This window comes from Rhinichthys klamathensis, unplaced genomic scaffold, assembly GCF_029890125.1.
Source record: "Rhinichthys klamathensis goyatoka isolate OS25496 unplaced genomic scaffold, OSU_Roscu_1.1 h1tg000165l_1, whole genome shotgun sequence".
In the NCBI taxonomy this organism is placed as follows: domain Eukaryota; kingdom Metazoa; phylum Chordata; class Actinopteri; order Cypriniformes; family Leuciscidae; genus Rhinichthys; species Rhinichthys klamathensis.
Genome location: NW_026606697.1, coordinates 3465331 through 3489339, shown reverse-complemented (window position 1 = coordinate 3489339; position 24009 = coordinate 3465331). Strand labels below are relative to the sequence as shown.

The 24009-nt window shown below is 37.7% G+C and overlaps 2 protein-coding genes across 9 annotated transcripts in view; both read right to left on the bottom strand.

Moving 5' to 3' along the window:
• Positions 1-431: 431 nt before the first annotated feature.
• si:ch73-40a2.1 (tyrosine-protein kinase receptor UFO) lies at positions 432-18183 on the bottom strand. Of its 2 annotated transcripts, XM_056259249.1 has the most exons (14): positions 17988-18183; positions 17850-17911; positions 15983-16592; positions 12573-12864; positions 11931-12028; positions 11524-11673; positions 9012-9119; positions 4897-4977; positions 4657-4749; positions 3813-3934; positions 3550-3659; positions 3255-3417; positions 1305-1438; positions 432-952 (listed from the first exon to the last, which is right to left on the bottom strand). In XM_056259249.1, the coding sequence occupies exons 1-14, from the start codon at positions 18067-18069 to the stop codon at positions 754-756; spliced, it is 2304 nt and encodes a 767-aa protein (XP_056115224.1). In that variant the 5' UTR covers positions 18070-18183; the 3' UTR covers positions 432-753. The 2 variants fall into 2 exon arrangements, with proteins under 2 accessions (XP_056115224.1, XP_056115225.1); XM_056259250.1 differs by lacking the exon at positions 11524-11673 and having other exon boundaries at positions 17988-18181.
• Positions 18184-19248: 1065 nt separating this feature from the next.
• The window catches only part of ehbp1l1a (EH domain binding protein 1-like 1a), a 41527-nt gene continuing 36766 nt past the window's right edge, over positions 19249-24009 (bottom strand). For all 7 annotated transcript variants that reach the window (XM_056259242.1, XM_056259243.1, XM_056259244.1 and 4 more), the window contains 7 exons: positions 23594-23645; positions 23376-23410; positions 23104-23215; positions 21617-21716; positions 21448-21521; positions 20380-20494; positions 19249-19852 (listed from right to left, as the gene is read on the bottom strand). In XM_056259242.1, coding sequence (XP_056115217.1) covers positions 19762-19852; positions 20380-20494; positions 21448-21521; positions 21617-21716; positions 23104-23215; positions 23376-23410; positions 23594-23645 — 579 coding nt within the window. In that variant the 3' untranslated portion in view covers positions 19249-19761. The remainder of the gene's footprint in view (positions 19853-20379; positions 20495-21447; positions 21522-21616; positions 21717-23103; positions 23216-23375; positions 23411-23593; positions 23646-24009) is intronic.

Here is a 24009-nt window from a genome sequence, read left to right as displayed (position 1 = left end):
TCATTTTTTTTAAATCGTTATGGGTGATTCAATGACTCGCTAATACAGACTTCATAATTGGTTTCATAAATGGATGAATCAGTGATTTTGATGATTCAATGACTAATACATTTGTTCAGAAGTCTTGTCGCCACCTGGTCTAACGATGTAATCAATCTTTATTTGAAGCAGTAACTGTCAAAAGATGATTTACTCCATTTCTTTTCTCAACATCAGTGTTTATATCAAAACTATAAACTTTTGTCCCACTATATCTGTGATAATTTGAATTATTGTAAGATAGAAGTAATGATACTGTGTGTTTGAATAGACTGTTTGTGAAGCCGTTTCATAAGACAACTCTCTCAGGTTCAACAGCAGCGCCAACACAGATCTCAATGTTCACTGTGATCGTACTTGTCAACAACAACAACAACAAAAAATCATTTTCATTTTCTTAAAATTTCCTGAGCTGTTTAATTTGTGATGTCTGGCATTTTCCAAACCTTTCAACATTTGGTATCTTTTGATATACAAATCACAAAAATACAACATTTACAGTGTAATAAAAATATGAATCGCAATGAATTAAAAACAGTTCTCTCGTTTCCTTCTAGCAATGGAAATGATATAGTTTTATATGCAAAGTTTTATGTCATTAGAAGAACTGAAATCTCATCGTAATACTTTAATATGGCCTAGTGTGGATCACACACACTTAATTGCACCGCAGACGTCCCTCCTCATCCAGGGACACGCACAGCCACCAACAGGTTACACCTCAGTCTCCAGGGCCTCTGTGCTGTCCCGGTGACCGCTGGCCTCCTCCAGCCCCAGGCTGATGTCGTGGGACTCCCTGCTGGCCTCCAGGGGTGGAAGAGCAGACAGAAGCGCTTTGAGGCTCTGGCCCAGCTCTCCAAAACCTGGCCTCTGAGAGGGATCTCTGTGCCAGCAGCTCAACATAACCTCATATCTGACAGAGAAAGAGTCAAAGGAAAAATGTAGGGAAAAAAAGAAATCATAAAAAGCACTACAAGACTGAATCATCTTCCAGATCTGCAGTTTAAAAACTACTCTTGCCATTTATGTTTCTAGACCATGCACAAAACATTATTATATATGCCCTGATTTAGTAATCAGCTTCATAGGCACACAGTAACTGCTGTGACGAAGGATTCCTAACAGACCTAAACTGTACTTACTAACCTTGATTTCATTGTAAGTCTTGCAACAGACAATTGTTGGTAAAGACTTAGTCACAGTTTCCTGATAAAGAGTAGTCTAATAATCTTTTTTTTTTAATGTAAAATAGGCAAATTCCTTACAATTTGCTGTCAATGTCCCCTTGTGTGAGACGGTGTCCTTTTTCCAGGAAGTCCAGGAGCTCATAATTGGAGACACCTGGATAAGGTGTCTTCCCCCTGGATGTGATCTCCCACATGGTTATTCCGAAAGACCACTGTGAGACATAAGGAAGATCACAGTTGATAAAATTGCTTGAAGGATGTTGGTGGGTGAATCTCACAAAAAACATGACCGGGTCATACCCCCCCAAAAAATCTATTTCATTTCAACTTTAAAAAAAATAATAATTCTGTTTATAGGACCATTTCCACCCAAATAGTTCATTTTTCTTTAAAAAAAAAAACAAGTTTGTTAATGTTGTAAAATGTTTTATTATATATACAGTATACACAATATTTATATATAAATTGCATTAATCTGCTCAGTGTTTAATATTCAAAATATAATTTCTATGTAGGCTACCCCATGTTCTTGAAGGGTTTTTGAGAGATTCACCAGTGGGGAATTTGTAAAAACATAAAGTACCTATTTCCCTTATTTCTACAATAAAGCAAAAAAACAAAAAAAGAAAGAAAGAAAGAAAGAAGGAAAGAAGACTTCATGTCATCAATAGTATTACACAAACTATACGTGTGAGTGTTGAAAAGTAATGTATTAAAGGGGCTACATCTTTATGTAAGAGTTTTCATGTATTAATCGCTTTCTTACTGCCAATGTATGAACAGCTTGTAACAAAACTTAAAAAACGAGAGCCTGTCTATGAAAGACTCTAGATGATTTTTATGTGAAAGACTCGTGACGTTTTTGCCGGGAAAATCAGATGTGACGTTTGCACTCAAGAACGTCTCTTCCATTCTGACACATGAAATGACTTAGGCTTACAATGTTAATGTTAATGTCGAAAGAGCTATTCTGTACTGTAATGTCAATTTGTCATGCAAAGAAAAGGGATTAATTCAAACTATAGTTCCACATAGTCAGATCTATATAGTCTCAAATATACTTTAGAATCAAATTATCATAAACAGTGTCATTTTAATTAGGCAACTTCATCTGTTGACATGATGCCGGTGAATTGCAGAGCTTGTACAAACATATTCACATCGCTATGATCAGATGCTTTCTGAACCGCTGTCTTTTTTGTTGTGTTTATATTGTTATTGAGAGGACAATTAGGCTACAGCACAATTACAAATTCATCTAAACGTAGCTCTCAGCAGGACGGCATCGGGCTGTTCGTTAACAGTATGTCGCTGCAAAGGTATTTCCAACTTCTTTCATTTTACTTATAGGCTAAGAACGAAAAAGAACTTCGCCGCGAGTATATCGGGGCTTTGAATCATGTTCAGTCTCTTGTGTGCAAGTTTCTGGCTGCAGTTCACTTAACGCCCACTGGTGTCGCTATTAGCAAGGGTTTCTGAATCTACACACAGTTATAGCCATAGATATACATAATAAAGGCTAGATGTCTCGTCCGCGCTGCTGGCCAATGGAGGTCGACGTCCGCACCTGGCGGCCATCTTGTCACGGGCAGCTCGCTCACTCGTAACATTGTGTTTTAATGGTGCATGTACTTTTTAAATAACCATAACTTGCTCAATTTTCTACCAATTTTCAAACGGTTTGGTTTGTTATAAACGTCAAAGATGTAGTTATGACACTGCACACTTAGTGTATCAATTAGTGTATCAATAAATAATCATCCAGAATTATAGCCACGTTCATAACGTTTGTAAGAAACCAAACCGTTGGTAAATCCGTCAAGATTTCAACGAGATAAGAGTATTTGTGTTCGTGCTGATCACTCATCTTACATCAGGTACCACAGAGCCCGCCAGAAAGCTTGCCTGTGACAAGATGGCCGCCGGTGATGACGACAGAGACTCCGCCGTAAGACATCTAGCCTTTATTATGGAAATCTATGGTTATAGCCCCTTTAATACTGTATTGGATGAGAAAATAGGACTGACCACATCACTCTTGGTGGTGAATATGTTGTCAGACACACTCTCTATTGCCATCCACCTTACAGGCAATTTAATGGTCCAGTTCTTATGCCTATAGTAGTTACTTGAATAGATCTGCTTAGACAGGCCAAAGTCAGCCACACAAACACGCAGGTCATCCCCCAACCTGTAAAAAGTGATTTTGGGATTTTGGGAAACAAGGGATTTTGTTCATTAGGCGTGGCTTCTCAAAGACAATGGGAGTATTAACAGGATGTTGTTGTAAAATGTGCTCTGTGTTTCCCTCCTGTGGACTCACATGCAATTGCGGGCAGCCAGATCTCTGTGTAAGAAACCCTGAAGGCTGAGATACTCCATTCCTGCAGCAATGTCAATCATAAAATGTAGAAGTCTCTGATAAGGCAAACACTGCAGAGAAGAGGTCAGTTTAAATAATAGGAACATATATGATCAGATTTGTGGTTATTTTACACTTAAACTTTTATATAAAAAGCAAGAGTCAAAAAGACAAGTCCATAAGAAGGGGTTGTAAATGAGTTTTTCTCGGTATGAGAGACTCACCATGGGAGCATCTCCATAGCGGGTTGCTTTGAGGAAGCTGTGTAGGTCTCTGTGCTTCATGAATGGAAGAATAACAAGCGGTACAATGATGGAGGACTCTGGATCTCGCTCTAGCGCAACCCCTGTTGGACGCAATAACCTCATAAAATCTGTTCATCTCTAGAGAAACTCCATGATGGACTTATAAACGATAATACTGTCTTATCCACCTTATTTTGCGACGTGAAAGTAAGCTATTTTCTGTGAATGTCCGAGACTTCTTATTCATTAGCCGCTAAATCATATGTCTGTACTTAGATGCCACATTCGACCACTCAAGACTTCGCCATTTTGGAACAGTTAAAGAAGTTTTTTGACTTTTAAGTATTAATATGTGAGCCTACTGTTATAAATAAGCTAGTGTGCTATAAGGTGAAAAATAAGGTGGATACATGCACTACAGTAACTATCTAGCTCTATCCCTCCCAGTCAAAAGTGACCCTGACTGGCTGCTGATTATCACAGTATTGGAAAGATGCCAAGTACATTATTACACATTAGAGTTGCCATGATCCATTTAACTCTTACAATGATACAATTATAATTAGTTGATATAATTCAGCAGGTCAAAGACACACAGGAGGTAAAAGTCAACCGAATCCCACTGTTACTGTGGAACTAGTGGAAGTTCACACTTTGCCCTCAGCTTGGACAGACCCACAGGCCCACAGATGACCAGTTGCCATGGAAACGGCTGTGCCATTTGAAATCAGGTTATCCAAAATGTTCCACTCCCGCTAGACATAAATTATACATTTTAGCCTAGATACCAAACAGTAAATAATGTAATTCAACAGAGACATACCAAGCAATTTAACGACATTCACATGATCAAAATGCTTCATAATTTCTGCCTCCTTGAGGAAGGACTCCAGGTCTTCTTTACTGTAGATGGGTTCTGCAATTCAACAGAAAACGCATGAAAGAGGTTGATTTAATAACCGTGTAAACGACATTGTCTCAAGCTAGTGATTTATTCTAAATAAAGACAATACTTTGTAATGTATTATCAGAAATGTTCACTGTCACTTGCTCTTTGCACTACCTTTTGAGGTTTTCACAGCCACTCTGATATCTTGTCCTTTTTGAGGGGAAAATATGCCTTCATAAACGGCCCCAAATTCTCCTGCAGATATATAGAGAAACTCCAGTATGAGAGTCTAAAATTAATTTACAGACTGAAAGATGACACTCAAACAGTTTTCCAATTGAATGTGAACCTTATGCAACTTAAAATAAAATAACTTTTATAATGATAATAATAAATAATAAAGTTATTACAAATATTTGACTTTTTTTATAACTTATATGAATGTATATGTGGAAGTGTAGGCCTACTACCAATCAGTTAGGACTCTTAAATAAATAGAAAGTTGAAAAGAAGAGCGTTTATTTGAAATGGAAATAATTTGTAACTAGGGATGTCCCGATCAGGTTTTTTTGCACTCGAGTCCGAGTCCGAGTCATTTGATTTTGAGTATCTACCGATACCGAGTCCCGATCCGATACTTATATAATACATAAAAAAAAATAAAGAAGAGAGAAAAAACAGATCCAGGATGTTCCTTATTTTTTTATTTAATTCACCTTATTTTAACATTCAACAACTCTGTTAACAAACAGAGCACTTCTGTGAGGTAGCTTGAACAATCAAGTAATAAATAACATAAAATCTTCACTTTTGGACTTTAGTGCAACAGTAAATATAGAAAAAGTCTAATATAAAAACAAATAGCACCTCAACTTAAAATACCCGGCAGGCATGTAAACAAAAAATAAAAATGTTTTAAAAGTGTATAAAAAAATAATGAGAATATAATATAGGCCTACATTCAGGGACGTGCACAGGAATTTTGTGGGGCAGTTGCTCTGACCTGAAAAAGGGGCACAACCCCCCCCCCCCCCAAAAAAACTCACGGGCTATATGAAGGAATATATTAAATTAAATTTTGCCCATACAAATTGCCTTATCTGATCGTGTTTATGTCCAAACGCAATGCCTCATATTATGGTCTTATTATTATTTATGAAGATTGCAAAACGTCAGAGATGACAGGTTTATGATATACAACTTTGTAAACAGTATACAAAATGTATTAACAATATGTTAAATGTCACCAAAATACACATGAGAAAAAGAGTTCCTCATATTATTGTTTATTGTCTTTTTTAATTATTATTATTTATTTATTTTTTAATTTGAAAATAAATAATCTGGATTGAATTGACAGATGGGGAAAAACTCGCTTCTAATAAAAATAAAAAAAACGCTTAGATTTCGGGAAAAAATACAATCCTTTTTTTAACCTTTTGGCTTCCCGTACATTCAATTGTGCTTTTTGCTCGAATTCAGTTCTGATGGTACGTATGGTAACTGGGCAACTACGCATGATTTGTAGTATGATTGCGTAAAGGGAACAGGAATTCCGGTAGGGAACAGAATCGACTGCTAAACCCAGTGCCGATCCTGACCTCCCCCTGGGGCCCTAAGCAAAATTCTGCTAAGGGGCCCTCTACCTGACCCGTGATGTCGTGAGCTATGTAAACCATTTGCCATTGCCACAGTCGCACCTGACACTTCAGTGCTCCCAATACAATCCTCCCTCCTTTAAACAAAACAGTCAAAGAATAAGTACAACAATAGTATAGAACAGAATGAGGTTCAAACAAACAATATTTATTGAATAGAGTATTTTCTATAGAATGTTAAGATAACAAGTGAATATTATTAAGTAAGTGAATATTAACGTAAACATAAATAAGAAGAAAATAATAAATTATAACCCTGAGCTTTGGCTTTTGGGATTAACTTTGGTTCTCTCTACAGCCTGGGCACTTTCGGCATCAGTATGATTTTTTTATTTTTTATTATGCATGTTGAAGCAATTCTTGATTTATGGTTATTATTTACTGAGGGATGTGCATCCATATTGACCAGTGTGTCCAGCTAATCAACATTTTAAATTCAATATAGCCTATAAATCAATAGTCAATCAATGTCAAATTGTCAATACATTGCTTTCTATCTTGCATAATCAGTGTAGTTGTTTAGTTTAACACTGAGACTAGATAATCAGTGTCTTGTTTTAAAAGTATAATGTGTACTTTGATTGGGAGTGCCATCATTCACGTGCATGTATTGTACAGTATGTCTGGTCTCCACATATTTCTGCTTGAAAAATGCGCGTTTCATTTCATGCACGCGCATTTGAACGCACGATAACACACACGACGTGGTTATGTGTTCTGAGCTGCAGTAAACAAACACCGTTGCACTTTGTCGTTTATCAAAAACAAACGTAATAAATAATTGTATTTTACTCTCACTTTTGTCAGGCACAAAGTGATGCAAGAGATGCACTGCCTGCCCAGCTAGGTTAGCAAGACCGAAAAACATCAAACTTTGCTGACATCAAACTTAGAGAGGAGAGAACACAAGTTTACCTGATTGTTGTTCCCGCAATTCACTCTCATGGTTTTTTTCTTCTTCCTCTTTTCGTGACCAGAAGGATAGTTTCGCTTCATTTTGTCATGGATGTTGTACACATTAATTGACGCGCTATGACACGAGATGGAGGCGGGGCCTTAAGTAATTTGCGTGGCCCTACGCCGGTCTCGTGCAGTCAATGGTCGCGTGCAGCGCTACAGCCATGTAAACAGTTTGCCCTTCCCTTACTGACTTTCACTTTCGGCGAATGGAAGTGAATGAGGCTTTGCGATTATTTTTTTTATTTTTTTTTATATAGGCCTACGTGAAATTCTGCATCCATTGTACGATTTTTTTTTTTTTTTTTTTTTTTTTTTGGAAGGGCAACCTGAGTCGAGAAGGGCATATGGGCAGTTGCCCGGGCAACCTGAGCAACCCCCCTGTGCACGTCCCTGCCTACATTAGGGGTGTAACAGTTCACAAAATTTGCGGTTCGGTTCGATAGGATACAGCAAAAAGAAAGAAATGCCAGAGAAATTTCCTATTTATTAAAAGAAAAACTATTTTTGTAGTTTTCCTACATCTTGAAACTTTCAGGTTTATAAATGGGGGTAATCTTTGAAGGATGAACAAATAATGTTTTGGTAATCACATTAAAAATAACATTTAAATATATATTTATATAATATTTGAGTTTTGAAGTGCAACATTAAATCCATGTTCATTCACGGCACAATGTTTCTCCTGCTGTCCACGTCAGCGCTGTTTGATCTAATAGAGATCTACGGTTAATAACGGAGAAATGTGAATGCTTCTCAGTTCTCACTAGATCTCGCAGCGATGTTATTACTTCAGTGGCGAATTCAAATGTTTTCTTCACTGGATCTCTTCGCTTGATCTCGCGCTGCACAGATGTTGCTGGTCCGAACTGATAATGGTCCGTTAAGCACAATGTAATGAGAAGCGCAGTTTCGTTCTGCTTTCATTACGTTTGCCATAATGTTGCGCAACGTTGTGGTGATCGCGCCAGCGCGGATTTTGTCTGCAGGAAAAATGGTCCTAGGAATCGTTCGGTATGCGTACCGAACCGGAAGCCTCGTACCGAAACGGTTCAATAATTATGAATACATGTACCGTTACACCCCTAATTTACATATATCCGAGTCCTGATCGGGAGGTAACGTCCGCTTCCGATCGAGTCTGAAACCACGTGATCGGGCCCGATTTCCGATCGCGTGATCGGATCGGGACATCCCTATTTGTAACATTATAAATGACCCCAAAACTTTTGAACAGTAGAGTTTATCTTAGGTCTTATAACTGGTTACCATTTCATTTAGGTTTATATAATCTCACATTTTGGTCGTCATTTATGATTTTAGATCCAGTAGTGGCTACAACTGATGTCTGGGGGGAATTGGTTATTAATGACCCTACAAGTTTGAATAAACCATCAAAATAGAGGAAAATATTTTGTATTTGCATGTGTTCATAATTCCTTTGTATGACAGCCTGGCCAGAAATATGGCATGTTTCACCGCGTTATCACAAATTAAATAAAAATGACACAACTACGCATTAAGCTTACAATCTTAAACTTAAAAATCGTTTTAATTGTTTGAATAAAGGGTAAAGATGTCAATTTTCCTATGCCGGACATCACTTTTGGCCACTATTGTATATGTGTAATGCTGCTAACAAGAGACCTAAGGCAAATTTAAGTCAGTTTATACCTTTCCCAAGTATTCGACACATCGTCAACTTTGTGCGTTCCACCAGCACATCTCGAAGACCACACAGCATATCACTCATTCCTTCCAGCATCTGAACTGAGCCTGACACTGACAGACAGGTGGAGACACAGGAGAAAATGAAGCGTGAAGCATGAGAATAATGTCTGGGTTAATAAACCAATTATCTAAAATATGACAGGTCTGTCTTAAACTGTGCTCAGAGTTGCCAAGATCCCAAAGCCGGCATTCTCACCAAATCATAGACCTAATCATTTTATGATGTTATACTCTTAAGACCCATTCACACCAAGAATGATAACTATAAAGATAGCTATATTAATGCCGCGCACAATATAGTTCTGTTTATTCGAAACATTTGCTGCAGTTTCCTCGTCTGCAGCTTTAAATGTTCGAGCTCTTCAAAGCCGGATAGATTCTGATTAGCTCTCAATGTTTTTACCATTTATCAGCTAAAAAAATCATTCTGAGAGTGATTCCATCGTTCCTCTGTGCCATTATAGTTAGTGGTGGTGTGGACTTTTATATTTAAAGCTGCCGTCGGCAACAATTTTTTGATCATATTCAGTGAAATCGACACTATAATCTGACAGAACAACATAAATAAAGTGGTTTTAGAAAAAAACCCGAGCTTCTAACTCCACCTGGAGCGTGTTATTTGTTTTGCAAAAATCCACAGCTCCCGGTTCATCATGTCCAATCAGCGCAGGGGGGTGTGAGATCTGACTGTCAATCACAGATCGGGCACACGCCACCCCTCGCGCACGTTACAATCACATGTACACGCCTGAAGTTCGCGGAAGTTCGCGCAGTAACGAAGAGTGATGGCGGAAAATCAAGTACGCTCATTTAGAGTATAAATGACGTTAGCAATTGCAATCTATCGGTAGATTAGCCAGGACAGCATACCTCCAAATACTCCATGGTGTTGATGGATGCTGATGAGACGGGCGCGTTCCAGGGCTCTCAAGTTTTGAAGACAGGTAAGAGCGACACCCAGCCGACGGGGGGTTGGATACATTTTTGTCATTGATTGTTGCGTTAAATCTTACCCAGATACAATAGTGCTATTTTCTGATTGGCTATTGTGTAGCTCGACGAACAACACCAGAGGAAACACGCTTGATTCATGCCGGTTCCACAGTGAGAGCGGCGCGGCCAGAGTTTTGGGCGCTGCGGCATATTAAATATATTTCAAATAGTTTTTCAGCGTGAGAAAAACAATGTGTGGCAGGAGAGCGTGACAAAAGACCGAAATGAGTGACTGTCACGCTCAATGCGTGACACTTGAGAGTCCTGGCGTTCACTGAAAATCTGGTGCACACGCACTGACGAGCATGAACTGGGTGGGAGGGTATCCGTTGATAGTGGGCATGAGAGTTGTAAACATTCAAAATCGTCGTTAATGTACATGGCTTCACCCCGTGCTGTTTTCACTCGGGTTAGCTAAACGCTAGCTAAATAAATACTATTGTATTATGTGACATAGTTGCCTAGACAACGGATAACGTTACAACAAAATAACAGACTCAACGTGATAGACACTTCTACTTGATTAACGTTCAAACATCAGCTATTATTCAATGAACATAAAAAAATAATAATAATAAGCAAGATAAAACACACATCGTGCAGCTCTTCTACCAGGAGTTGATTCAAAATTGTGCTCGCGCGATTAGAATGTGCGCGTCCGGTGTGCGATACCTGGAGTTGTCCTAGACGTGGCGCGACGTGGCGCGACGCGGCGCTGCGCTTCTCGTCCGGTGTGCGACCCACTTTAGCGTCCTTGATGTGAACAGGCCTTTACTGTGTGAAAACTATGTAAAGATTTCATGACATTTCAACTATTTAAATAAACATGAAATAATGTTAAAGTTCTTCTAAAGGTCCCTTGGTGTTTTCTAAATATGCTGAGAATAAATTATTAAAATTGAAGTATTTTCAACCCGATCTCACGGCAATTCGTACGAATTTAACGAGGTGGCTAATTCGTACGGATTCATTCGACCTCACTCGTTTCGTACGGATTCATTCGACCTCACTCGTACCAATTCGTACGATTTTTGCTTATTCGCACATATTTTACGAGTTACCAAATTTGGATGAATTCGTACGGATGACCTACTCCTGACCCCGCCCCTAAACCTACCCCTCCCGTGGGTTTAGACAAATCGTACGAATTCGTACGACCGAATTGGCCACCTTTTAATCACTCGTACGAATTCGTACGAATTGGTCGTGTGATAGCGTTAGTATTTTCACTGCTGGTAACATACTTGGTCTGAGGTTAATGAAAGTACAGAAATGAATTGAAACAGTGACTTATCACACTCTAAAAAATGCTGGGTTGTTTTAACCCAAATTTGGGTCAGATATGGACAAACCCAACTATTAGGTTAAAAATTGTATTTAAAAAATGTAACCAAACGGCTAGGTTCGTCCATATTTGACCCAAATTTTGGGTTGAAACAACCCAGCATTTTTTGGAGTGTACTTGTGCATTCCTGCTGAAGTGGGTCAGTATGCAGTCGCTCACATCCACAATCCCACTGAGACGCTCCCTCTCCATGTGTTGTACTTCTGGGAGGATGAGGCATATATTCGCCACTCTGATTTGCTTCATTTTTGCTGCCCGCCCAATAAGCTGCATGAAAATAATTATTTTAATTGTGGAAACAGAATTTGACAGCTGTGGATTTGCAAGACCCCAAATTATACTCTTACTGTATAAGGCTGAAACTATTTTTGTAAATAGAATTGTTTCTATTTATATTTTTCTTAAGGATTTTTAGGAGAAACACAACTGAACTGAGTTATGAAAGAGCAACATTCATACATTTTATACAACATTTATCCTAAGCATTCATGCATTATAAGGAGCTGAAACAGATGAAGACTCACTATTGACTAGCTCAGGGTCAGCTGTGTGTTCTTGTTGTTTAGGACGTTGATATCGAGTCACACCAGACCTGGATATGAGCTCTGTTTCTTGACCCCCACTGAACACACACACACACACACACACACACACACACACACACACACACACACACACACACACACACACACACACACACACACACACACACACACACACACACACACACACACACACACACACACACACACACACACACACACACACACACACACACACACACACACACACACAAATCAGTAACAAAACAGTCAATATATATTGTATGCAAACAATTCCCTTCCCTTAAAATCGAACTATTGTCATGCAAACTAGTTTTAGCTCAGAGCCACAAACAGACTAAACAAATGTAAAGCTATAGAACCAGAGAAGAGTCTGTATTGTAGAATCAACCAATCACATGCTTCCCAGGTCAAACTGGACAATTCTTTGTTATTATTCATTGTATATAATCTGTTTACAATGTACAGTGTATCATTACATCTCTTACAGTCATAATATACTGCTTTTACAAACATTTAGAATAAAAGCAGGATAAAATTATCATTATCCCAGAGATTTTGAAGTATTGAGATGCAAACATCTGCATTTTCAAAGAATTTTACCTGAGCTTGTGACGCCTTACAAAGATGAATAGAGCAGCTATGAGAAGAAACAGGACGCCACACACTGGAACAGCAGTTAGGACAGAGAAGAGGCCCGGTCTGGAATCAGCATTTGGGTCAGGAATGAAATCAGCTTTTGAGTTAGGACTGGAACCTGCCATTGGGACAGACCTGGAATCAGCTTTTGGGACAGGATTGGAATCGGCTTTTGGGACAGGACTGGAATCGGATTTTGGGACAGGACTGGAATCAGCTTTTGGGTCATGAGTGGGCTTTGTGAATGAATCTCTTCCTGAAACACACACATAAACATAGTTGCTGTAGTATTAGCTCAAAGGGGAAATATGAATAATTAATCATAACTTATTATAATTAATTATTCATATTTGGATCAGATAATCGGATTAACTTGATGTAGTTAAATTAATATTACAATCAATTAATCAGTTCATCCAGCGAACACTCAGTATTGATTATTTATTAATTCTAAGAAAGGGTATTTTTCATGGTCACATGTACAGCTCTTAGAGCGTGTAGCAAGACCAGGAATCGTTTAAGGCAGATTCAGGGAACTCACATGTGTCGCACAAAGTTTTATGAACTAAATCACAAACACATAACTAATCTAAACAAATACATACACACAAATCACACATAAGTGAAAAGTGAATGACCGGACAGAACAGGGGGAATGAAGCAACGAAAAGAGTCATTTAACCACATGAAAGAATCATCTTAGAGGATTTCACCGCTTATCCTAAACCTCCCCTTGTGACAAAGAAGTGTGCTTCATTGTATTGAAAGTACTTTTTGTGTACTTCAAATCTTACAAGTATACCTTTTAAAAAGTGCCCTTACAGATAATATAATATAATATAATGAAAATGAAAGGCCACTTAAGTATACTTAAAGCTGCTGTAGGTAGCTTTTGTAAAAAATATTTTTTACATATTTGTTAAAACTGTCATTATGTCCTGACAGTAGAATATGAGACAGATAATCTGTGAAAAAATCAAGCTCTTCTGGCTCCTCCCAGTGGTCCTATTGCCATTTGCAGAAATACACGCTCCCGGTCAGAAACAACCAATCAGAGCCAGGAGGAATGTCTTAGCAGTGTCAATCACGCTCGTGTACGCGCTGATCACACCCCTCTCTTAAACAGCGCGAGCCGTCGTTCAAACTCAAGATTGCCGGCGTGCTGCAGCTGTGCTTATGACGGAGAAACAACCTAAACTGCCAATTCTCGAGTGACACCTGCTCATAAAACAAAGAGGTAAAAGGAAAAAGACTGATGACGATAATAACATGTAGATAAAATGTCACGCACTCTGCTAAGCAACAATTGAAACCTGTTAATTCACTGGCTTGTCATGTTGCTGAAATAATGTACTAGCACACCTTATCTAGCATTATATATCGCTAGAATAATTACTTACATACTGTAACGTTAATTACCGTTATATTACCGTTATCTTACTAGCTATTTATAACTTATAGAAAGAGTGCAACGTTATAAAGTTACATGTAGGCTATTGGAAAATACATAATGATTTGAGGACCAAGTTTGTAGTCAAAGTATGGGCAGGCCATAGTCAATGAAAAGCATATTGTTGACGTTTAGTCCCTATTAGTGAATGTGCCATATAACTTTTTATCCGCCGTTATCGGTGGCCCTGTTTACTAGCCTGCGCGTTCACGACAGGCTCCGCTGTGGAGGACGAGCTGTGGAGGGAGGGCTGTAGCGCAGCAGAGAGCAAGGGGGCTGGACCTGTAAGTTGTGCTTGTTCAAATTTTCAGGCTAAGTCAACGTTTTCTCAAAACTCCCTACTGCAGCTTTAAAGAGAATACACTTTTATGACAATATTTCTTAACTCAAATAAGTGCATTTTTTAAAAATGAGAAAGTTACTTCAAGAAAGGGATCTGTGCTGGGGCTTTTTTAACCTCTGAGGATGGTCTCTCCTCCCAGGGGCCAGAGAGCGATAGTTGCAAAAGTTTTTTCTTCCCTATTCTGACGTACACTCACCTAAAGGATTATTAGGAACACCATACTAATACTGTGTTTGACCCCCTTTCACCTTCAGAACTGCCTTAATTCTACGTGGCATTGATTCAACAAGGTGCTGAAAGCATTCTTCAGAAATGTTGGCCCATATTGATAGGATAGCATCTTGCAGTTGATGGAGATTTGTGGGATGCACATCCAGGGCACGAAGCTCCCGTCCCACCACATCCCAAAGATGCTCTATTGGGTTGAGATCTGGTGACTGTGGGATCTGGTGACTGTGGGACTGTGAACTCATTGTCATGTTCAAGAAACCAATTTGAAATGATTCGAGCTTTGTGCATTATCCTGCTGGAAGTAGCCATCAGAGGATGGGTACATGGTGGCCATAAAGGGATGGACATGGTCAGAAACAATGCTCAGGTAGGCCGTGGCATTTAAACGATGCCCAATTGGCACTAAGGGGCCTAAAGTGTGCCAAGTGTCCCCCACACCATTACACCACCACCACCAGCCTGCACAGTGGTAACAAGGCATGATGGATCCATGTTCTCATTCTGTTTACGCCAAATTCTGACTCTACCATCTGAATGTCTCAACAGAAATCGAGACTCATCAGACCAGGCAACATTTTTCCAGTCTTCAGTTCAGGAGATTGTCTTGACCAGGAGCACACCCCTAAATGCATTGAAGCAACTGCCATGTGATTGGTTGATTAGATAATTGCATTAATGAGAAATTGAACAGGTGTTCCTAATAATCCTTTAGGTGAGTGTATATCCTAATGAAACGACTTCTCGAACAAGAAAAAATGTTGGGCAGGACTTGATTTTGTTCATGGGGAATTGATTGGATCATTGTGGTTTGCTATTGGTCGATATCATGTGAGTGACAGGTTGCCCCGCCCTCACGCCAGTAAACACATCATATCATCAGAGAAGAGATGTCACAGAAAGAGGGAGGGGAAGTCGTTTTTAATAAAGAGATTTTGATTAAAGATTTGGGCATATTAATAAAAAAAAAAAAAAAAAGGTAAATCATAATAAATACTGCAGTATTACATAAAAAAGGAGTCAAATTTGATTTCATTTTTACTTTAATAAGGGTAGTTCACCCAAAATCTTTACTATAACCTTCACCCGTATGCTTCTTTTTTTTCAGTGAAAAGCAAAATCAGTCCAAGCTGCTCTTTTACAAACAACAAAAGTGGGTGGTCATTTAAACGAGCACAATAAAAAAAAAATTCCATACAAATTTATTCTTGCTTGAAAAGCCATTTCACTCTGATATAAGAGTTTCATGCCAACTTAATTTTTTTTTTTTGTATGAGTATGTTAACCCCCCCTTAAATATAGAATCTGCTTAGATCGAACACAAGATGCTTGACTCATAAATAAATGTTTTACCTTTGCAACTGTTTCCGTCAGTTTTGTATTCTGCACCACAGACACATGACCCCTGCGGTGGTGGACCCCACGTCCCGTTTGATCGACACTCCATCTGCGGGCTAGAGATCTCCACAGAACCGTTCACACACACTCCTCTCCTCAAACCTCCTGCTACCGTTTCCTCAAATTCCATTTGGTTCCATGCAAATGCTGGACATTTCATGAAGAACACCTGGATCGAAGCAATGTAAGTGCACTTACCGCGGTAAGAAAATCCCAGGTGAAAGCCATTCTGAGAGATCTTTCCCAAATGAAGGGCCTTAGCATGGCTCAGGTCCTCATCCCGAGGAACAGTATCGGCAGGAAATGGATGACCGACTGTGATCCTGAGAACAGGTCTTCGTGCTCCTCTAAAGTGTTTCTGAGGTTGGTTAGATTCTTGCACATAGATATATAGAGGCTGCTGGTCCTCTTGGGCAAAACTTAAGTCAAGTAGAAACTCTTGGGCATCTTGTTTGGGGATCCAGTTGGTCCATAATGTTTTGGTATTTGTTGTGAAATCGGGGTTACAAGCTTGGTAGATAGAGTGTGCATAGTCCTTTCCAAGCTGCATTTGTGTTTCCTTCCACTTACATTGACCAAAAGAGAAGCGAATTGGTATTTTGATTACAGGTTTTTTTGTTTTTTTTTGGGTTTTTTTTTACATATAGGCCCTACCTATATTAAATAATTCATCTGTTAACATGTTTTAGCTTGTCTATTATATGTACATAAAATACACACTACTATTCAAAAGTTTGAGGTCAATAAGATTATTTCTTTTTTGAAAGAAATACTTTAATTCATAAGGGAGCATTACATTGATCAAAAAGACATTTATAGTGTTACAAAACATTTCTATTTCAAATAAATGATATTCTTTTTTTTAACATTCTATTCAAAGAATCTTAAAAAAATCGTGTATCACGATTTCCAGAAAAATATGAAACCGTTTACAGAAACTGTTTTCAACATTGACAATTGTAATAAATGTTTCTTGAGCAGCAAATAAGCATATACGAATGATTTCTGAAGGATCATGTGACAATGGGGACTGGAGTAAAGAGGCTGAAAATTCAGCTTTGATCACAGGAATAAATAACATTTTAAAACAATAATTAAAATATCAAAATATTTCACAATATTACTATTTTATTGCATTTTTATAAAATAAATGCAGGCAGCCTTGGTGAGCACAAGAGACTAAAAACCTTTTTTTTTTTTTAAATGACTGACCCAAAACATTTGAACTGTAGTGTATTGTATTTATATTTGTATAAATTAAACAAATAGTAATAAAAGTAGCGTATACAAATATTTATGAAAATGGGTAATTCCCAGAAATGGGTGCCTTTTTTATTGTGAAAAGAGTCATTTTCTTTCTTAACACTTGATCAGAAAAATATGTTTTTTAGATGTTAATAGATGGCTCTTCATATAAATGTGTATATTGTATATTATATATATATATATATATATACATATATATATATATATATAATGATAGCTATTCCTTAAACAGAGTCGACAGTTTACCTTAAACTACTAGCCAATGCCATGCTAGCCATACTAGCAACTAGTCATAACTCAATGACCACAATGGATTTATTATAGATAGAATTATTACTGATATTTCTACAGACATCCTGCTGTTATATATAAAATAGTTGGGCATGGAATTTTTGTAGAAGTATTAAGAAAATGCACACCCTATTATAAAACATAGTCAAATTTGCCAGCCTTTCATTGTTTAAAGTCATTGTTTATAGGAAGAAAAAAACGCACCCTTGTTGTGGAATAACTCATTAGCCTATTTAAAATATTAAATAAATAAACTGCCACTTACAGCTTTTGTTGGTGAAAATGTCCATTGTAGTTTGCTCTGTTCGCTTGAATCAAAGATTTCTTCTAAAAAAAAATAAATTTTTATATTTATTTATTTCATTTCCATAATAAAAGCACTGATGTGAAACCTCAGTCTTACCTCTGATCGGTGTTAACTGTGCTGTGGTGACAATCCATAAAATGCTAAATAAAAATAATAACATATTGAAAACCAGGTTCATTTTTGTCTTCTTCCTTTATACTGACAAGCATAGAGGTTTGTATTTTTTCTCCTTTACTTCCTAATAGAGTCGAAAGTTTCAGTTCAGAGTTAACATTTGCGCATGTGCGAATGAATCATCGTTTAAAAAAGAAATCATATTGACTTTTGCTATGATAGGCTATTGTTTTTAAATAAACCCAGTTTCATTTCTGATATATTATTTTAATTTGATTCGAATTCATAAATAATTTGATATGATAAATTATGATAAAGGCAAAAGTCGTTTTAACGGTGTGATTCAGTGTGGCTGACAAAAGAAAAAATGACTCAATAATGATTCAGTTCTTTTTCTCGGTCCTGGTTAAGCAATGCTTTTTTTTTTTTTTTTTTTGTAGAGATGTTTTGTATATATAGTTTTAGAGAACTCGCCTTTGATTATGAAGTGAAACTTCTAGTTAGGGCTCTGCTAAATCTGCACTTTCTGTTACTGGGAACCGTTGGGAGTCTTGGGAACTTCTGCACGTACTGATGAGGACCGCATGCTTCCTTTAACTAAACCGCAGAATAGTTAACATGTAGACTACTTTTGTACATAGATGTTTTGTTCAATCACAACCGAGTTTGGATGCAAAAGAGTCTTAAAACAATTTTATTTCCCAAAGACATGTCAACTGTATTGTATTAGCTGACATCAGGACTTTTCAAAAGCAATTCACTGTTCAACCCAATACAAATAACATGAAATAATAACATTTCAAACAAAGTGTAAACAGGGCCGAAGATAATATCAATGCAAAGAGCTGAAAAATCTCTAAAACAACCAGTCACTCAAAAATAACCATCACACACACACACACACGCACGGACACACACACACTTACACTTTAAGGGAGAAATTCTTGGTTATTCACTGCTGAGAGTACATCTACTTCTGCATTCTGTACCATTCATGGATGAAATATGATGTTACACAATTATAATCCCCAAAATTACTTTTTTCATTCAGGTATTTTAAAACAAAATTCTAACACTCAAAGTGCATGCACACACTCTCTTTAAACGATTCTATGCATTTAACATGTCCTATGTTATTGGAGGCTCTTTCCTGTAACAGTATTTGGTGATTTCAGGCAATATATGGAGACATTTTGTGCCAAATTTTGTCTGTGTTGTCGATATTTATTTTTTAATGTTTTAATTTTTGCTGCATTTTAGGTCATTTAAACATATGACTTGCATAACAATGAAATCACCTCGTTAAAATTGCCTGATCCTTCTTTCAAACTCTGCAAACGTATGATATTTGACCTAGTTTGACATGAGATATCCTAAAATCACTCTGCAGCAAATGACTTGTACACACAAGTTAAACAATGAAGTAAATAACACTGCAAAGGCCACATGACCTATATTATTTTTTTACTGAAAACGTAAAACAAGAAGTGTTGTCAGAACACCATTGACCAACTCTCTATTTAACTTTTTCAAACTAAATATTCTGAGACTAAAATGTCTCTAAAAGGAAACAACTCTTAATTGATCTGAAATGAGCATTCATGCTGCTCAAACCTTTCAACATGAGGACTGAAGATTAATCTAGTCACAGTCTCCTTGTCATATGTTGTAATGTCTGGTCCACACACACCTCAATAGTCCATGAGGTCAGTGTTTAAAGGGACAGTCCTGTATAAAAGCAGGTGCACCGCATCCCTCACTGTAACACACACTTCTCTTTCCGACTTCCATACTTCCTGCGTCTCATTTCTAGACCTCTCTCCAACCTCTCGTCCTCTTCAAGAGCCCTTGAGGATGAGAACACAGAGAAAGTCAAAAAAGGAGAGAAAAAGAAAGAATGAGAATAAGTCAGAGATCAGTCTTCCGCCGGAACTAGACGCGCGTACGGCCGTTACTGGAAGCCAGTGATTATAGTTTATAAACTTATATATATATATATATATATGGATATTTTTCTTAAGAAAAACGTATCACTTCGCTTCAGAAGGCCTTTATTAACCACCTGGAGCCATATGGATTACTTTTATGATCGATGGATGCATTTTTACAGGATTCAAAATCTCAGGGACTACTCACTCCCATAATAAAGCTGGGAAGAGCCAGGATATTTTTTTAATATAACCTGTGTTTGGCTGAATGAAGAAAGTCATATACACATACGATGGCTTGAGGGTGAGTAAATTATGGGATAATTGTCATTTTTGGTTGAACTAACCCTTTAAAACTCTGATATTCTGGCTGTTTTACACAGAAGAGTTAGACCAGGAATTGACAGAAAGTACAGAGTATATGTTGTTATTTGAATGAACCTCACCCTCTCTCTTTGGCATCTATGTCATGAACAAGCTCGTCCCTCTTGTTGACTAAAGACACCAGCTCCTGCAACAACAGCTGCTCTCTGGTTTTATGAGCCTGGGTTTTCTTCCATTCTTCAAAAGAAAGACAAAAATATGGATAATGAAGATATTTAGCCACATGCTACTGATGAAACTACTTTATGTGTGGCAAAACATCTTTAATATGTACAGTATATGTATATGTATATGTAAAACATGCAGATGCGTATATTCTCGGTCGGTCACAGTGATTTTGCCAAGTAAGACATGTTCCTGGATCAACATATTTAGTGGATCCTGGAACAACATTCCTGCCTGAAAATGTTGTCCTAATCCTATCCATACCTAGCCTTGGAAAACCCAGACAACTTCCAACAAATTTAGATTTGCTCTGAAAGTTAGTCTGGCAAAGAGCTCATTCAAGCCCATTTCCAATCCGTCGAAATCGAGGCACCAATCAGAAACGTTGGGGCGGGCTTTACACGATGACGACAGCGCTGGGATTTTGAAGCAGATTTTGTAGCCTACATTACAAAGATGGATGCCGGCGTCGAACATCACTCGTTCGAATCAGCTATCGCATCTGTTTTAAGCGATTTGAACGTTTCCTTTTTGTTAAAAACCGAGCAAAGAACAACACTCGGAGATGTTTCTCCGCCGCTCTGCATACGTCATCTCCTTCATCGCTCTGATTGGTTTTAGGTCTATCCGCGACGTCCGTTGGTGACGCCCCTCTGGAAATGATTCGTCTATGACGCTTTGCCAGACCATAACTCAGTTACAACTGAGAATGGTCTGGTTTTAACCAGGCTACTCCATACCCACAACTTATACCTAAAATCATATGGAAATGATAGGCAAATAACACTGATGTAGGAGCACCTAACCCTGGTTGTAAGCCTAAACTTGACAGAAACTGTAAACTTGTCCCTCAAATCTGATTGGTTGTTTGGAATGATGTTCCAGGATCAAAAAAGATGTTGTACTTGATGAAATCACGTTCACCAATTCTTAGATATAGTTCTCCATTTTACCAACAGTCGTACCTTCCACAGCCATTAGATCTTGCAGTTCTTTCTTCAGCAGCTCAAACCTTCTCTCCAAATCTTGCTCTTCTTGTCTGTCACACAGAAGAAATGATAATGTTCAAATGATGCCTTAGAGGCCATCATCTAAATGAGTAAAGTGACTGAGAATAAGTGTGAAAAGACATACAATAACTGTAGCTGGTCTTGTCTCCTGATCAAAGCGTTCTTCTTGTTGACCAGGGTAAACCACTCCTGAATGAGTATCTCTTCTTCTACACGATCACTACCTGGAAGTGCATGATAAAAGCATTTAAATTGATTCAATTGATAGCAAAGCTAAATTTTCATCATCTTAACACCAGTCTTCAGAAATCATTCTAATATGCTGAGAAACAAAATTTCTTCTTGTTATCAATGTTGAAAACAATTGTGCCAAAAAAAAAAAGGAATTTTCAGGATCCTTTGATGAATAGAAAGTTCAAATAAACAGCAATTATTTGAAACAGAAATCATTACTCCCACGTTTGATACATTTTTCATCCTTGCTTAAATAATAATTAATTTCTTTAAAAAAAAATCACTGACCCCAAACTTTTGAACAGTAGTGTACACTACCTTTCAAAGGTTTGTGGTCTATTTAACAACGAATCCTGGGGAACGGTTTGCATAGTTTAAACGGTTTACACAAAAATAATAAAGGTGCAGTAAGCGATTCCTGAGAAACACTGTTGATGTTTGAAATCAAACTAAACAAACACACACACTCCTCCCTTCATTGCTCTGCCCTCAAAATGCACAAACACTCAATGCAAGAGTGGATGTCACTATATTATAGCTCAAGTGAAGCAAAATCATGCTTAAAGAACCAATGCAGGAAAATATAGTTAATATGCGCAAACAGCGGGAAACTCTGTATATTTGTGCAGTGTGCGTATGTCAAAAAATCAATTCCGATTTTAAGCTTGTGACATAAACGCGCACACCAACCCGATCTTTATTAAGTGTTCATGTAGGCTAAACACTACGCTCGGATTCATCAATTGGAATTAATTCAGTTCCGATTGAAAAAAGGTGTGCATGTAAACATAGCCACAAGATCGTTTGAATGGATTGGCCGAGATTTCAATTGAGCACCAAATCTGTTGCAAATTGGATTACTTCAAGAAGAGTTTTCAGCAGCCAAAGCAAGAAAGGTCCTCTTTTAAATGGTGAGTCAACTGTATTAATTCATTACATCTGTCTTAAGGCAACAGTATAGGTCAATATGTGATAAATTGGCTTTTTTGTTTTGTTTTTTAACGTAGGGGGCAGCATATTCCTTTTTTGCCCAGAGCACGGATTGTCTTCCCCTGGCCCTGGACTTGACTATAGTCTATCTTCAAACCTCCCTCTTGCTCACTTTCTGTCCTCCCCCATCATGAGTGGACACGCCCCCTACTGCTGATTGGACAAGTTGTGCTGCTCAGTGCGATCCACTTTCAACAGCATTTCTCAGAAATCACTTACTGCACCTTTAAACAGCACAGTTGATTTTTTAAACATTGGTAATAAGAAATATTATATATATACTGTATATACAGTATGATTTATGTTTTTTTAAGTTATACAATTTTTGAGCTTTGATTTGGTGCTTGGTAAAAATAGGCACTCTAACTACTGTACTCATTGACTTACCAGATTCCATAAGTCTTCTGAGTTTCTTCTCCACAATGTCTGCTCTGCGATCTATCTGCCTCTGTTCAGCATCCAGCGCCTGCATCTCACCAAGTACATATTGACTGATATCCTGCAAATAGAAATAAAACCCATGTATATGCATTTGCAACTTTTTCAAATATTGGTTTGGAGCTAACATGTATAAACCAAACTATGAAAGACTTATTAGTTTAGGCAATGTTTCAACTGATGTTAATCATCAAGTCACAAATAGAAAATCAATGAATGACCTGGTTGTCTCCTGCAGTGGCCTCTTCAACAATTTCTACGTTTCCAATTAAAAGCAAGACAGAAGAACATGATCAACAACATTTCACAATAGTTTACAATACAAAAACTGAATTTTTTTCAGAAATTCTTACACTCTGCAGAAAACATGTTCAGCCTAGGTTATCAATTTGACAGTGTAAAAAAGTCTTTGAAAGGCGTGTTCTGAGTTAAATCTTACGGGACTCTGAACCTCCTCTGGCTGCCTCGGTTTCTGCTTGGACTGATGCAGTCTGGGTAAAAACATCATAATGTACAGCAGCTCAGTAATATAATACTGTTTATACAGATTAACCATGAAAATTGAAAAAAAATTACTCAAAAAGACGAAAAAAATATATAGTACACTATACATAATACAACCCAGCTTCAAAAACAATATATCTCTCATTTATTACAATTTAAAAGAAATGTTTTCTATTTCAGTATCTTTTGAAATGTAATTTATTCCTGTGATGTCAAAGCTGAATTTTCATTACTCCAGTCTTTAGCATCACACGATCCTTCAGAAATCATTCCAATATGCTAATTTGATGATTTGTGGAGAAGCATGTGATGTTGTAGACTGAAGTAATGGCTGCTAAATGACTGCTTTTA